This window comes from Armigeres subalbatus, chromosome 3 (genome assembly GCF_024139115.2).
Source record: "Armigeres subalbatus isolate Guangzhou_Male chromosome 3, GZ_Asu_2, whole genome shotgun sequence".
Lineage (NCBI taxonomy): Eukaryota > Metazoa > Arthropoda > Insecta > Diptera > Culicidae > Armigeres > Armigeres subalbatus.
In genome coordinates, this window is record NC_085141.1 from 417168301 (window position 1) to 417186342 (window position 18042).

The 18042-nt window shown below is 43.2% G+C and overlaps 1 protein-coding gene across 1 annotated transcript in view; it reads left to right on the plus strand.

The window, feature by feature from the left end:
- LOC134227280 (uncharacterized) overlaps positions 1–18042 on the plus strand; it is a 130522-nt gene that overhangs the window by 89009 nt on the left and 23471 nt on the right. The window contains exons 4-5 of the mRNA XM_062708652.1: positions 8452–8539; positions 8690–8775. Of these exons, the coding sequence (XP_062564636.1) occupies positions 8452–8539; positions 8690–8775 (174 nt within the window). The remainder of the gene's footprint in view (positions 1–8451; positions 8540–8689; positions 8776–18042) is intronic.

Here is an 18042-nt window from a genome sequence, read left to right on the forward strand (position 1 = left end):
AGATTAACTTTGTTTGTACTAGCTATTAATATCGAACATGGATTCAAGTTAAACTGGAGGTGATTACCTCTGCTGTTTTCCAATATCTATCAAAAATATAGGCAATTATTTTCTGTAAATACCGTTTTGACTCGAAGTCCGGACACCTACACTGAACGGAAACTTCCATCGTATTTTGAATGATTTTTTCCTCTCCCAAGCCCCATGACGATAACCAGATGATTTCGAGCGGATTTTCCTTCAATTTAGTCCGCTGATATCAAAACAAGCTGATAAGAATTTCATCTGTTTTTCTCACTATTTTCATTTGCATCATGATCAAAATAAGCAATTGTTGAGTGATTTCCATTCTAATTCTGTCGATTGCATTCTACATATAATAAATTAATTTCCGATCGGATTTTGATGGCTTTTCACATAAATGAAAATTTTGATCACTAGATTGCTCTGTTGACCGATGTCACTGTACTGCACGTTCAGCGTAGTTTCCATAGCGTTGCAATGTGTAAATCGAGCGTTGTTGGTCCGTTGATAGATGGTCCGAGTTAATGTTGATGGATGGTCCCTTTTTTAACGCTGGTAGCGCCGACTGCAGCAAATTTCTGGTGTATCAGCTTTATTTACAAGAATGATATAAAATAATCTTATACCAATTTAAGCTATTTTGTTTGACTTATACATACCTTTGAGCAGTTATCCGTTTCACACAAATTTTCCGAGGAATTACAGCGTACATCACAACTGCCTTTTTCACCTAATCAGTTCTAGACAGTATTGAGTGATTTTAGATTGGATGATCGTCACATTTGACGGAAACTTCCATCGTATTTTGGATGATTTTTGTCTCTTCCAAACCCTATAACGATAACAAGATGATTTCTAGCGGATTTTCTTTTAATTTAGTTCGTCGAAATCGAAACAAGTTGAAGAGCCCATCCTTGAATGATATTATTTCTTGGGATCATGTATATGATTTGTAATTCATCTTTTTATTTTTTTTATCTACTATAAGAATGCATTTCAAATGATATCGAGCGGAAAATCATCCATTCTGGTTGATCATGTGAAACATGGAAGATCCCATTTTAGATCCAACTGAATGAGGATTTATTCATTTTCTAGCTGATGTTTTCGTTCAGTGCACTGAACTAAAATATCAGTAGGAAACTGAATGATTTTTGGTTCATCCAAGCCCTATAACGTTAATCGGATGATTTTGAACTGACCGTCATTCAACTCTACTGCTCATAAAATTCAAGCAAGTTGAATGTACGTCATAGAGCAAGCACATTAAAATCATTCAATTGGCAGTCAAACCAAACAAGCAATGATTTTCATTAAAATTCAAAACGTTTTCGCATTCTTATTAAAAATGATTATATTTCTTAATTCAGTTTATATGTTGTCGTGACTTTACTTTCTCAGAAAAAAAAAGCACATAATTAAATTATATGAGCCAGATTCGATTTCAAATTGAATTATTAGTGTATTTATTATTACATTGTGCTTTACGTAATAAAGACAATTAAATCTATTACATTGTTCGTCGGGTATCGTTGAAAAAATATTGATTGGTCGGATCATCAAGTACCAGGCAGTTCGGTCAGCGCATGTACATCTTGGTCAGTATTACGTATGATTTCTGTCTTCCTGAAGCGAACGCCACCACGCACTCGTATAGCCACAGCACCCGACACGCCAAAATTCTTAGCCACCGACGGAACTTTTTGATCAGTTTTCCTGGGTTCAGTTTCATGCAGTTGGCGGCTGGACGACGTGATGCTACACGAAGTTAACAAACCAGGGCCCCATATGCGGGTGTATCAGTTCGCCTATCGATGAGGGTGGAGGGTGGTTTCACCAATCTTGCCTACCTGATAATGATTAAAGCATTTAGACCTTTTTTGTCATTTTTGAAATAACAGAGAACTTACGATGCAGCTTTGCGGTGGCATTAAACAAATTGAACATTCTTTGTTCGGAGAAGTATTCCAAATGAAACTCGATCAGTTGAAAAACGCCGGTTGCTTTTCCGGGGGTTTTATCGACACTTCGACTTCTTTCCCAACGGTTTTCATTTCGGGTCTGAAATATGTTTTGAGCAATAAAAAAAGTTTAGAATAAAATAAAAGACTGATAATAAACAATTACTTACCCCAATAGTTACAATTTCTACGACATGATTGTCTTTCATTGCACGCTAGTCTGGCATTGTATCAGCGTTTTCACCACGAACCCGTAGCGAAACGGCAAGCCATAGTAACATAACATTTTGCAGCAAACACAATGAGGTTCTTGCCTTTAGCCTCCAGATCTACCGGATGTCCTTTTCGGTTTTGTCCTGCGATCTCGTGGAGGATCGCCCAACAGCCTTCTAAACATCTCGCCGTCTTTAAACTCATCTGCACCGTGCTGCAGGACATCTTCCTTGTATGTAGGACAGGAATGCGTCATCAATTCCCGCTTCAACACTTCCGAATACGGGCAGCAATACACGACAGAAGACTACGGATACGGATTGTTACGGCGACGACGATGAAATAACAATGGTAATAAGCTATTCCGGATCAGATTTTGCTTACAGGTCAACCAACCGAACTAACCGCAATTAGCCACTTGCTTTTGTCTCTATTATCGTTAGAATGATTTTCAGAACAAAGATTTCTGAAGGGCAAGGGTTAGCTAATATGAAATAATCTCATTTATTGAAGCATTATTATTTTGAAATTTGAATGATTGGAGGCCGATTCTGAATGGAAAATCATCCAATCCATTGCATCATATAATAAAGAGATTGTATAAGTTTGAAGGCAGTTGGATGACGATTCATTCAATTGATGGCTGATGATTTCGTTCAGTGCAGCAAAAGATGTTCCGGACAGCGACGACAGCGACAATTTTTATCTAGTAACTAAAATATCTTTTACTCTTTGTCATCAACAGAGTTGGTTACTGACAAACGCACCTAGCGACAAACCTTTATCAGAACCCAAACACAATATGACAAAAATCATTTGCCTTGCATGCTCTGATATTTCCGAAAATACGCTGCTAAATTTGTAATCATTGTTCGATTCTCAAATATTTCCATAAAAGCAGAAACTATGATAGGATAAAACCGAAATTTTCACTAGAAAAAATGCAAAATAACGGGATGAAAAGTTAGCAATAAGATCATCTTCTTTTTTATTACTGACAATTTTTTTCGGATCTTTGTCATTATTATCTCCGACAAAAACAAAACTTTGTCGTTGGTTCTCTTTTGTCGCTTGTTTTGCAGGCGCATTCCAAAAAAATTGATTCCCTGGAGATGCTTCAAATACCGGACAATTTTGCTTAGAATTTCCGGATACCTCGAGTTTGGCTATATTGATTCTCAAATAGCCAATTGAATCCATTCAAAGACAACTAGGATATAGCATTCATATTTCGCGATTAATATAAATCCGTATGGTAAGGTTTCTATACACATTTGTATGGAAATCTGGCATCCCCCGGTTGTGTGTACCATCCGAAGTTACTGCTCCGAGATTGACCAGGACTACCAAAAACAGCATTTGAAATCAAGCAGGAGCATTTAACTGCAATATACAACATTCGGAATCTAATAATTTCATACAATCTCCCCCTCTCCCCTTTCAAGGTAGAAGGCCTGTGGGTAATGAAATATTTTCTTCAATACTACCTCTCAAATTCAACGTTGACTTGTTTTTTTTTCTACAAAAATGTGTATGGTTTAAAAAATATATTTGTAGACAACCTTTCACTAGAAACTGAAGGCAAGTTTTGCTACTTGTGTATAATTTTTAAATTAATACCATTTACAATATGTGTATAAGTATATATCGATAAGCTGAGAGCAAGCAATGTTGCTTTTGTAGTGTAGCAACTCAAATCTAATGAAATTGCTATTGCTATTGCTCATTACGAATCATTTGATTTCAACTAACTTAACTGATAAACAGTTATTTAACATCATTTCAGCATGTCCGGAAATCGAAGCAACTTATTGCCTCGAAGTCCGGACATATAGAAAATGTAATAAAAATTATAAAGCTATGAATTCCCAACCAATTTCTCTAATTCATGACAAAGAGTGCTATCATACTATTTTAATAAATTACTAATACCCCTTGCAAATGATAGAATATAGAAAATATGAGCTTGGTTTTTCTAATGTGGAGTTTAAGCTGCATTCTAAGAAAAACGAAATTCACCCTTGATTATGACATGCTTTCAACTTTCACCCTTAATTTTCAAGTTTTTACCACAGATCAGTGACGGGAAATGTCATATCGATGTCATGGGACTAATTTGTTAATAACTTTTATCTCAAGTAATTTACAATCGTATGTTTTATATAAACATAATGCACTCAAAGGATACTAAAACTTTTTCTAATAGGTCATTGCTCTAAAACTGAAATTGGCGGCGTGAGAGCCGAATTAGTGTCAAATGACATTAATGTCATGACATTCCGTGACATTTTTTTAAATTCGTTATCATGCCTCACACTGTATATTTAGAACAATGACCTGTTTGGCAAAGTTGTAGGATCCTTTAAGCATTACATGTTAATACAAAAATCCGAATTGTAAACATCTTTTAAAAAAAGTTATTAGCAAATTAGTAATAGCAACCCCATGACATTTTTTTGACATTTCCCATCACTGCCACAGATCAAGGATTCCTTACATTTGTTGAAATGGTTTCAATTCCAAGAATCGTTCCCTGCGTTGATAACCCAAAAAATACTTGTTCATATGGTAAATAAAGTCAAATAACAATTGAAGTGTCCGGCTTTCGAAGCGTCCGGCAATTCGAAGCAAAACGGTACCGTCAACTGGGGGGAAGATGATCATTTTCAAGACAAAACATGCAATAACAATGTGTGTTTACATTTTAAATCGAAACAAATATTTTCAAAACATGTACTGCTATACGTTGCAATAATCAAAAAAAAATAGTTTACTGAAATGCGGTCGCATTTATTAAAATAAATTAGATTATCACACATTTTTTGAGTAATCTGGTTTGGGGTGAAGTTGATCAAGACAGCTCTACTAAAATCATTATGACCTAGTAGTCAAAATACCCTAGGTTATTTGTATGGATGTTGAATTTACTACGTAAAGAAGTCTACGAAGTCAATATTTGAAACGAAAATAGCGTCATTTATGACTATCTCTCTCTTTCTTCCACAAAATACATTTTCATGATTATAATCGAAAAACTCGGATTTCTACCTAGCGGTAACATTACTTGAACGGAGAATATTGTTGACTACCGTTTCATAAAAAAATTTGGCACTTTTGACTGACACATCAAATGATCATCTTCACCTCAATGATCATCTTCCCCCCAGTTGACGGTATACATAACTTAGGTTGTTATAGTTTTGATATAAAATAATACTGGCCGTTTTTATCGAATTATCTAATTATAACACACGTTGTTGTTAACAACCATTGATAGACTTGTGTTATAATTTTGGTTCGGATTTCTCACTCACCTCTCAACAGCTTTCTCCACCATCTACTTTATCCGTAGAAATTACAGTGCAATAAATTCTGGTTCGAAAATTTGTTATCCATCTTCGCATGTTTCACGAAAAGCATATGCCGCTCAGTTTCCTCTCCAAACTGATTGCACATATTTATCTGACTTGCTTTTAATCAGTTCGTGTGGTAACGGGCGGGCTTGGTGGTCATATGGCTACCACTTCTGCCTCATAGCAGGAGGTCGGGGGTTCAATCCAAGGCCCGTTCCAATTTTCCTACTTTGCATCTTTCCATATATTTCTCATGTTCCTAATAATCGCTAGTTTTCATCTTCTACCTTTTACCTGCAACTTGACTAGCACTAGCAGGTAACTGTTAGAACTCAAATGAGTGAAAAAAGCTTGTTTCCGCGTCAAATTAAAATTTATCACCTTTTCTTTACAATCACATTGGCGACCCGTTAAACAAGACGACCATCTGCCAGAGAACTTAATGTTTTTAATTAGTTTGTGTTGTTGTGTGGTTATAGTGGGTGTTCTAAACCCTTCAAATTGTTTTGGGTTCGAATCCCGTCGCGGACCTACATTTTTATAAATATGCTTATAAACATTATCTGGAGAAGTGGCAAGATAAAGAATTTGGAAATCCGCTGTCTTGGATTTTCATTCATATGAGTGAGAAATCCGAAGCCTGGGCAATGCGACACGTATACAGTGTAGGTATATTCGTGACATCACGTTTAAAAAACCGGCCTTCGATCCTTAACCTGTACCGTACTGATCGGCCATCACCCAATTACGCGCCTTTTCAAATCGTTCATCACTATGGAAGCTGTTCCCAGATCGTGATCCTTTTCGTCGTTGTAGTCTTCGACGATTATTCCGGTAGGGTAAGACGGTATAATATGCCCCCCCTAAGGCAAAACCTTGATAACTTTTTACTTTTCATCGCAATTTATGCAAACTTTGTGTTATTTGGTAGTGCAAGAAGTCGCAAATGCATTGCCCGTGAGTAGTCATATAAGAATATTACAGATAACACGTAATAATGCTTTTTTGAAAAGTCGTGAAAAAATGGATTTCAAAAGGTGTCTGGGCAATACGCCCCACCTTAGCCAGAGACGTTCCATAGCCCTTCATTAGTATTTCATCAATCCCATAATAAAAAGGTTACAAATCCTTATGTGCCCGACATTAAAAAACCAACATAAGTCCATTTAATCAGGTTTTAATTACATTTCAATAATTTCCATACAATTTGGAAGCAACTGCTGCAAGCTCGCCGCGCTTGTGTCCAGTTGGTAAGGGCATATCGCCCTGCCTACACTGGGGCGTTTTGGCCAGTAAAACATATTTTCAAAAATCGTTACGTTTTTGAAGATGGAAGCAATTTTATATCATATTAACCACTGAGAAAAGTTATTTTGTTGCCCAACTGAGTGTTCCCGTGCAAGTTTTGCGGACAGTATGCTAGCGTCGCTCCAGAATGTTGAGCAAACAAACATAAAAAGTTACATCAAAACTGTCACTTTTTGTATTTTGCTATTATTTTCATTATGTAATACAAAAATACTTCCACATTCACATAGTACGATGGTTTTACAAATATTTATAGGTACCAACTGATTTAGGCCCTTAGTTAGTTATAGTTTTCTAGAAATCAAAGAGGGGCGTTTTGGCCAGGTGGGGCGCATTATACCGTCTTACCCTACATATGTTCTTGTCTATTATTCGTTGCTTGATATTCTTAAGGCTGGCTTGCATGGCCTGACATCGATCCCCAAAATTTCCGTTGGACCATGTTGCACACTTTTGTTTGTGGATATATGCTGCTTGCGGATACTTGGACCTGCTTGCGGATATATGCATTTTTTTTTAAAGAAGCTCAACATGTCCACTGTCAAACTCCACCTAATTCTGGGCGAGCCCTTCAACTCGCAGTGGCCAAGGGAGGGGTCGTCAAACACTTGGACATAGCAATATCGTATTTAACGATTGAGCACAAAGGGCTAAGGTGAAGTTTCGGCAAAAAAATATCGCTGTCATAGATTTTTATACAGTGCGGAAATGGGACCTCTGTCTAGAACACCCATCGTCACTGTACTACCAGAAATGTATATCTGTCCAATGTGAAAAGGAATTCAAACAAACATGAGACAACTATGCTTTGGTCTCGGCAACTTAGGTCTCGTTCAGCGGAAAAACATGGTAACTTTGTTGAGTTGCTGCTGTCCCATTCGACTACTGCAATAATCGAACTAAAAGCCTATTGCTGCAGTACCTATATTAAGACACGTAGCTCTATTCTTGTTTGTAGACATATTAATATCCAATTATTTCGAATAGAATGTTGGTGGAACAGTTAATACAGTTGGCTTTATAAGTCAATACAAAAGGCATGGCTTTTGATGATGTTCTACCTTAGATCTACCAATGGCGCAATGTCGGAACGCAGTGGTAAGCCACAACATTTTCACTTAATTTATTTGTGGAACAATGTGAATAAGCAGTCCTACAGTTAGAATTTTCTCTTTGAAACCATTGCATAAGCCTTTCATTTCCCATTCCCATTCAATTATGTGCCCTTGTTTGATGTTTTCCAACAGCTGCTCATTTTAAATCGCTATTTTTAAACAACTCAACCCGTACCACACAAGCCGGGAAAAGCCACGAGCATGTTGCAACGAAAGAGGATAAACGAACCAAATTCCATTACCCCAACGGATCCGCTTCTGGAAAATTTGATTACCATAACTGACAGGTGACCTATTGCATCTGCCCAACCACCCATGAAAACCATGAATAGATACAGCTGCATCTCGCTAGACCGATTTCATTCATATTTAATCGAATTGGAAAGCCATTTTCCATATTTAATTTCTTTCCCAGCTGCGTTGCAAACTCTTTCACTCGCCGGCTTTTTCATTCATCGTCCCATTCTGCCTTTCCAGAATATCTCCATCCTGGTGGTGCTGCTCTACTCGTGGCGAATCAGTGTCAACGTAAAAAAGTACAGCGATCTGGAGGACGTCTACTATGGTACGTTCATCGATGGTGAAGGCCATCCACATGTGGCCACATTTCGCCAGGCAGTGTTTGTTTTTTGACTCTGTTTTCTAGCAAAAAGCCGATCAGATTACTGAAGTTTTGGATTTTTTCTCTTCTCCGTATATCTTCCCACAAAATCAGGTGTCCAGATTGCTTACTTTGCCATCATCGGAACGCAGTGCTCGATGGTTCTGCTCAGCATTGTATTGATATTTGGAATCTATAAGGTGAGTATCGACAGTGAATGTTGAAGTGATCTAAACTTTCAAATTTCCTAGCTTTAGCTTTGTTTAGCTTTGACTGACTACACATATCTAAATCTAAACTATGAAATTTCAGATAATGCTTTTATGGGAATTTCAATGATTATGGCTACTTTAGCGAAACAAAATTGTCTATCACCTATTTCAAGTAAATTAACATATTATTATTTATTCAGACGAAGTGGCCTGTGCGGTATATAAGAGTCTTCTCCATTCGGCTCGGTCCATGGCTACACGGGTAAAAATCCGTTCCCAGAAATGAGAAAATAATTCATGATTCCATGAATCCGTCGTGTTTTCATGCTATGAAAATACACCATGAATATAAATCATGATTTCATGATTTATTTCCGCGTAACGCAACCAATGCGTTACGATTTGGTTGTTAAAATCGACAGAATAAAAAAAAGTTCAACAGGGGATTAGAACTCGAGTACACTGAGCGAGAGTCCGGCGTGCTACCTCTCAGCCGTTCTTACTTCTTGGGAATGGAGTATTCGAAGTATAACCGGTTATGTATACTGTCGACTGATGAGGATTGCCTGGTACCATGAATAATGTTCCTGAAATCATGAATTATAATCATGGTTTCATGAACTGACCTGATTCATGATTTCATGATTTTTTATTCATGCCTGTGGGTATGCATTTGTTTCCGTGATACACGTCGCCAACCACGCAGTCTACGGAGGGTCCGCAAGTCATCTTCCACCTGATCGATCCACCTTGCCCGCTGCGCACCTCGCCTTCTTGTGCCTGTCGGATCGTTGTCGAGAACCATTTTCACCGGGTTACTGTCCGACATTCTGGCTACGTGCCTGGCCCACCGCAGTCGTCCGATTTTCGCGTTGTGAACGATGGATGGTTCTCCCAACAGTTGATGCAACTCGTGCTTCATTCGCCTCCTCCACGTACCGTCCGCCATCTGCACCATAGATGGTACGCAGCACTTTCCTTTCGAAAACTCCGAGTGCGCGTTGGTCCTCCACGAGCATCGTCCAGGTCTCGTGTCCGTAGAGGACTACCGGTCTAATGAGCGTTTTGTAGATTGTCAGTTTGGTACGGCGGCCAACTCTATTCGATCGGAGCGTCTTGCGAAGTCCAAAGTACGTACGATTTCCAGCCACAATGCGTCTCCGAATTTCTCTGCTGGTGTCATTTTCGGCAGTCACCAGTGAGCCCAAGTACACAAATTCTTCTACCACCTCGATTTCGTCACCACCGATGCAAACTCGCGGTAGGTGGCTCACATTGTCGTCTCTTGAACCTCTTCCTAACATGTACTTTGTCTTCGACGTGCTGATGACTAGTTCGATCCGCTTAGCTTCCCTCTTCAGTCTGATGTAGGCTTCCTCCATATTCTCAAAATTACGTGCCATAATATCTATGTCGTCGGCGAAGCCAAATAGCTGGACGGACTTATTGAAAATTGTACCACTCGTGTTAATCCCTGCTCTTCGTATTACCCCTTCCAAAGCGATGTTGAATAGCAGACAAGAAAGACCATCACCTTGCCGTAACCCTCTGCGGGTTTCGAAGGGACTCGAGAATGCCCCTGAAACTCGAACTAGGCACATCACCCGATCCATCGCCGCTTTGATCAACCGTGTCAGTTTATCCGGAAAACCGTGTTCGTGCATTAGCTGCCATAGCTGGTCCTGATCGATTGTATGATATGCGGCTTTCAAGTCGAGGAATGGATGATGTGTGGGCACATTGTATTCGCGGCATTTCTGCAGTACTTGGCGAATGGCGAACACCTGGCCCGTGGTGGAGCGTTCGCCCATAAAACCCGCCTGGTACTGCCCCACGAGCTCCCATGGAGTTGGTGCTAGTCGACAGCATAAAATTTGGGAGAGTACCTTGTAGGCGGCGTTCAGCAATGTGATTGCGCGGTAGTTGCTACAATCTAGCTTATCGCCCTTTTTGTAGATGGGACACACGACACCTTCCATCCACTCCTGCGGCAAAACTTCCTCCTCCCAAATCTTGGTAATGACCCAGTGCAGCGCTCTAGCCAGTGCCTCACTTACTTACTTGATGGGCTACAGCTCTTCGATGAACCTACGCCGAATGGAGTATCCTTCTCCACTGGACTCGATCCTGGGCCAATCGCTTCCAGTCGCCCTGAACATTGAGCGCCCTCAGGTCCTCTTCAACTGCAAAAAGCCATCGTGTACGCGGCCTTCCACGAAGCCTGCGGCCTCTTCCGGGTTCTCTACTAAATATTATCTTCGCTTGTCGTTCTTCCGGCATACGAACAACGTGACCAGCCCACCGTAGTCTGCCGTGTTGTATAAGCTTAATAATATCCAGCCCTTTATACACCTGGTACAATTCGTGATTCATGCGACGCCGCCAGATACCGTTCTCCTGTTTACCGCCGAGTATTGTTCGCAGCACCTTACGCTCAAACACTCCGAGAGCTCTCCGATCAGCCTCCTTTAACGTCCATGCCTCATGGCCGTATAAAGCCACCGGAAGAATCAGAGTAGTATACAGCGCGAGTTTTGTTTTCGTTTGCAGACTACGGGACTTAAGCTGGTTACGAAGTCCGTTTATTTCATTTATTTAGTTAACATCTAAACAGATAACACTGAATCAAAAATTTGACGTCACAATACACGGTTCGAGGCCGCATCTCTCCATCCTCGGATACGCCCCACGCTCGCCAAGTCGTTCTGCACCTGGTCTGCCCATCTCGCTCGCTGCGCTCCACGCCGTCTCGTACCTGCCGGATCGGAAGCGAACACCATCTTTGCATGGTTGCTGTCCGGCATTCTTGCAACATGTCCTGCCCATCGTACCCTTCCGGCTTTAGCTACCTTCTGGATACTGGGTTCGCCGTAGAGTTGGGCGAGCTCATGGTTCATTCTTCGCCGCCACACACCGTCTTCTTGCACACCGCCAAAGATGGTCCTAAGCACCCGTCTCTCGAATACTCCGAGTGCTTGCAAGTCCTCCTCGAGCATTGTCCATGTTTCATGTCCGTAGAGGACAACCGGTCTTATAAGCGTCTTGTACATGACACATTTGGTGCGGTGGCGAATCTTTTTCGACCGCAGTTTCTTCTGGAGCCCGTAGTAGGCCCGACTTCCACAGATGATGCGCCTTCGTATTTCACGACTAACGTTGTTGTCAGCCGTTAGCAAGGATCCGAGGTAGACGAATTCCTCGACCACCTCGAAGGTATCCCCGTCTATCGTAACACTGCTTCCCAGGCGGGCCCTGTCGCGCTCGGTTCCGCCCACAAGCATGTACTTTGTCTTTGACGCATTCACCACCAGTCCAACTTTTGTTGCTTCACGTTTCAGGCGGGTGTACAGTTCTGCCACCTTTGCAAATGTTCGGCCGACAATGTCCATGTCATCCGCGAAGCAAATAAATTGACTGGATCTGTTGAAAATCGTACCCCGGCTGTTACACCCGGCTCTCCGCATGACACCTTCTAGCGCAATGTTGAACAACAGGCACGAAAGTCCATCACCTTGTCTTAGTCCCCGGCGCGATTCTAACGAACTGGAGTGTTCGCCCGAAATCTTCACAGTTTTGCACACCATCCACCGTTGCTTTAATCAGTCTGGTAAGCTTCCCAGGGAAGCTGTTCTCGTCCATAATTTTCCATAGCTCTACGCGGTCTATACTGTCGTATGCCGCCTTGAAATCAACGAACAGATGGTGCGTTGGGACCTGGTATTCACGGCATTTTGAAGGATTTGCCGTACAGTAAAGATCTGGTCCGTTGTCGAGCGGCCGTCAACGAAGCCGGCTTGATAACTTCCCTCGAACTCGTTCACTAATGGTGACAGACGACGGAAGATGATCTGGGATATCACTTTGTAGGCGGCATTAAGGATGGTGATCGCTCGAAAGTTCTCACACTCCAGTTTGTCGCCTTTCTTGTAGATGGGGCATATAACCCCTTCCTTCCACTCCTCCGGTAGCTGTTCGGTTTCCCAGATTCTGACTATCAGTTTGTGCAGGCACGTGGCCAGCTTCATGAGCTCAGCTCCGATACCATCCTTACCAGCTGCTTTATTGGTCTTTAGCTGTTGAATGGCATCCTTAACTTCCCTCAAGGTGGGGGCTGGTTGCCCAAGCAACACCTCTTGTTTCTCAGTGAGTAACAACAACTGTGGTGTGACTTACGAAATGTCTGACTTATGCACAACGCGTCGTATTTGGAACTCCTTTGTGACACAAAAAGCGCAAGAGGTGGAGCCTATTTGCAACATTTTGCGGCTACAATGAAAATAAAAACACAAAAACCAACCGGGAATCGAACCATGGACCTTGAGATTTGCAACCTTCTACTATAACCATCACACCAACAATTCTATTTGAAGATTCTGCTACAAGTGCACTACATAAACAACAAAGTCATTTGTAACTTAATTGTACCTTATACGGAACATGCAGGGGACTGTTAAAAATAAAATACTGCTCAGCTGAGCTCAAAGTGTTTTGCAACATATCAGAAACATTGTCGTAACAGCAATGAACCGAAGTGTTATTAATTCTGCAACTTATCTGTTTTGTTTCTGATATGAAACACATCGAATTTTAAACCACCCAAGAAGTCAGATGGGTAGAATATTGCGATGCCACTTAAACGGAAATTAAACATTGTGATTTTCTGAAACTGGGAAGTGGCTTTAATGTGACTCGATGTATTGCCAGTGTCTTCAATGCAATTTATTAGGAACAAACACCTATTTGAAAGATGTTGCGCGTGCTGCTTGGGTGGCTTCCATCGTCCGCTGAACTGACGAAGTCATCTCCTCCGCTGCCTTGACTTTCACTGCCTGTACTCTCAGCGCCATTCAGATGTTCCTCGTAGTGCTGCTTCCACCTTTCGATCACCACACGTTCGTCCGTCAAGATGCTCCCATCCTTATCCCGGCACATTTCGGCTCGCGGCACGAAGCCTTTGCGGGATGCGTTGAGCTTCTGATAGAACTTACGTGTATCTTGAGAACGGCACAGCTGTTCCATCTCCTCGCACTCCGCTTCTTCCAGGCGGCGTTTCTTCTCCTGAAAAAGGCGGGTCTGCTGTCTCCGCTTCCGTCTAAGAAGTCCGTAATAAGCCCTATTTGCAGCTGCAATACGCCTTTTCACCTCGCGGGTAACATCATTATCGCACGTCACTAATGTTCCAAGATACACAAATTCTTCTACCACTTTAAATTTTTCACCATCCAGCACTATTTCGCTACCACCACCACTAATGAACCCACGTTGATTGCCAGCGACCATGTACTTCGTTTTGCTGGTATTGATCGTGAGTCCAATCCTTGCTGTCTCTCCGCTGCCTCTTCCACGGCACGGCGATCAATTCCGATAATATCGGTATCGTCCGCAAATCCCAGGAGCATATGCGATTTTGTGATAATGGTACCGCTTCTTTGCACACCAGCTCTCCTAATCGCTCCCTCGAGCGCTATATTGAACAGTAGGTTCGAGAGTGCATCACCCTGCTTTAATCCATCTAAGGTAACAAATGACGTCGATATTTCATCCGCAACCCTTACACTTGATTTCGATCCGTCCAACGTTATACGAATCAGCCGTATCAGTTTCGCCGGAAAATCATGTTCAAGCATAATTTGCCATAATTCATTCCGTTTCACTGAATCGTACGCCGCCTTGAAATCAATAAACAGATGATGTGTCTGCAAGTTGTACTCCCGGAATTTATCAAGGATTTGTCTCAGGGTAAACATTTGATCCGTCGTTGATCGGCCCTCACGAAAACCTGCTTGGTTTTCGCCGACGAAAGACTCTTCAAGCGGTCTCAATCTGTTGTACAGAATACGGGACATAATTTTGTACGCCGAGTTGAGGAGGGTTATTCCTCGGTAATTGGCGCACTCCAGTCTGTGCCCTTTCTTAAAGAGAGGGCAAATGAGGCCGTCCAACCAGCTAGCAGGCATTTCCTCGTCTTCCCATATTTTCGACATAATATGGTGCAGAACTTCATAAAGCTGCTCACTGCCATGTTTGAGAAGTTCAGCCGGGAGCTGGTCCTTCCCCGCAGCCTTATTGTTTTTCAGCTCTTTGACAGCTTTTTTAACCTCATCTAGTGTAGGTGACTCCACACCTTGTCCATCGTCGCTAATATTTATTCTGTTCACCGATGCACCGTCACTTCCTCCATTCAACAAAGTCTCGAAGTGTTGCTTCCACCTGGCAGCCACTTCAGTTTTATCTGTCAGCAAATTCCCTTGTTGGTCGTTGCACATGACGGGGGATGGCGCTGTCATTCTCCGCACGCCATTGACAGATTCATAAAACCTCCGCATATCGTTCTGCTCCATTTTTTCCTGCGCCTCACTAATCACTTGTTCTTCGTACACTTTTTCTTTCTGCGGTGGGTTCGTTTTCGGCTGCTCTTGCTTCCTTGTACCGATCTCTATTCGATCGGGTACCTGACACCAACATCCGGCTTCTGGCAACGTTCTTCTCGTCTGTCACTCTCTGACACTCCATATCGAACCAACCCGTCCTGGGTCGCCTCCGTGCAGTGCCTACCACTTCTCGTGCTGTTGTGCTCACCGCTCCATGGATCGACTCCCACAGATCGTTGATGTTGTCGCTAACGTTGATTGCACTTATCCGTTCGTCGAGCTTCTGGCGGTACTCAGCCGATACTCCTTCCGCCGACAATCGCTGGATATTGTAACGCATCGTTCGCTGTGATCTTTCGTTCGATACAGTTGACAACCGTGATCGAATTTTACTGACAACGAGGTAGTGATCAGAGTCAATGTTCGGACCTCTGAATGTCCGCACATCGATAACATCCGAGAAATGGCGCCCATCCACCAGAACATTGTCTATCTGGTTGCAAGTTTCACCATTTGGGTGTCTCCAGGTGTGCTTTCGGATGTTCTTTCGTGCACAGTAGGTGCTACTGATGGCCATCCCTCTGGCAGCAGCAAAATTTACTAGCCGTAGGCCGTTGTCATTGGTAGCGGAGTGAAGGCTCTCCCTACCGATTATGGGACGGAAAAAGTCCTCTCTACCGACCTGAGCGTTAGCGTCTCCGATAACAATTTTCACGTCATGCTTTGGGCACTCTCCATAGGCTTTATCAAGACATTCATAAAACGTGTCCTTCACGTCGTCGGATTTATCGTTTGTCGGTGCGTAAACGTTGATTAGGCTGTAATTGAAGAATTTGCCCCGTATCCTCAACACACAGATTCGTTCGCCAATGGGTTTCCACCGCATCACTCGCTTCATCTGCTTGCCCATCACTACGAAACCAACTCCATGCTCTGCTTTTTCACTGCCGCTGTGATAGATGTTATACTTGAATGCAGTATTGGTCGTGGGGTCCACGGCTCGGAATTCACGTTCTCCGGATCTAGGCCATCGGACTTCTTTGAATAGCAGCCACGTTCACTTCAACCTTCTGCAGTTCACGAGCCAGAAGGCTCACTCGTCCAGGTTCATTTAGGGTCCTGACATTCCAGGTACCGAGTTTCCAATCATAGTCCTTATTTCGTTGCCGGGTCGGTTGCCAAAATTAACGTTCTCTTTTTCTTCTATCTCCATTTTTCGTGGTATTTGAGAGGCTTCAGTAAGCTACCTTACCGGGGTCGCGTTACCTACATCGCGATGATGGGGCTGCCACCTTAGGTATAGCTGACGCGATACAGCATTTCGTTAATCAGCCGCTGGGTACCAGGCAGACGCTGTTTGAGCCGCACCTCCTGGTGAACAGACGCTCGAGGCGTACCTTCTCACTCTAGCTGAAGTCAGAAGGACAACAGTGCCCAGGCTGCACTACCAGCTAAGTACACAACCCTTAGCTGGCGGTCTTTTGTCATCGGACGACCCGTGGAAGCGTGAGATAGGGACTTGTGGGGACCAGAGCTCTGTTTGGCGCTCCTTCCTTGATGTCAACCCACCATTTTGCAGCCCAGTCAGTGCCTCACCACCGTGTTTAAATAGCTCTCCTGGTAGTTGGTCAACCCCAGGGGCTTTGTTGTTCTTCAGCCGGCCAATCTCCTCCTGGATTTCCTGGAGATCCGGAGCCGGTAAAATTATGTCCTGCTTGCGTTCTCCCAGGTCCATCACCATACCGCCATCTTCGTCTGCCACATCGCCATTCAGGTGTTCTTCGTAGTGCTGCCACCACCTTTGGATCACCTCACGCTCGTTCGTAAGAAGGTTCCCGTTTATGTCCTTGCACATATCAGGATGTGGCACGTGGCCCTTACGTGAACGGTTTAACTTCTCATAGAACTTTCGTGTGTTTTTAGCGCGGTACAGTTGCTCCGTCTCTTCACGGTCTCGATCTTCCTGCTGGCGTTTTTTCCTCCGGAAAATCGAGTTTTGTCTGTTCCGCGCCTGCTTATATCGTGCCTCGTTCGCCCTCGTGCGGTGTTGCAGCAATCTCGCCCATACTGCATTCTTCTCTTCCACTAACTTCCACTAACATTCGCCGTCATACCAGTCGTTTCTCTGATCCGGGGGCACCGTGCCAAGTGCAGCGGTTGCGGTGCTACCAATGGCGGATCGAATATCTCTCCAGCCATTTTCAAGAGACGCTGCGCCTAGCTGCTCTTCCGTTGGAAATGCCACTTCCAGCTGCTGCGCGTATTCTTGGGCTAGTCTACCGTCTTGTAGCCGCCCAATGTAAGGCCGCGGCGTTCGAATTCGACGCGTGTTGTACACCGTCGAGAGTTTTGAGCGCAGGCATACTGCAACGAGGTAGTGATCGGATTCAATATTCGCACTGCGGTAAGTGCGGACGTTCGTGATGTCGGAGAAGAATTTACCGTCGATTAGAACGTGGTCGATTTGGTTTTCCGTTTCTTGGTTAGGTGATCTCCATGTGGCCTTGTGGATATTTTTGCGGGGAAAGAAGGTGCTTCGGACTACCATTCCGCGGGAGGCTGCGAAGTTTATGCATCGTTGGCCGTTGTCATTCGATACGGTGTGCAGACTATCCGATCCGATAACCGGTCTATACATTTCCTCCCTTCCTACCTGTGCGTTCATGTCACCGATGACGATTTTGACGTCCCGCAGTGGGCATCCATAGTATGTCTGCTCCAGCTGTGCATAGAACGCTTCTTTCTCGTCGTCGGGTCTCCCTTCGTGTGGGCAGTGCACGTTGATGATGCTATAGTTGAAGAAACGGCCTTTAATCCTCAGCTTGCACATCCTTGCGTTGATTGGCTGCCACCCAATCACGCGTTGGCGCATCTTACCCAGCAC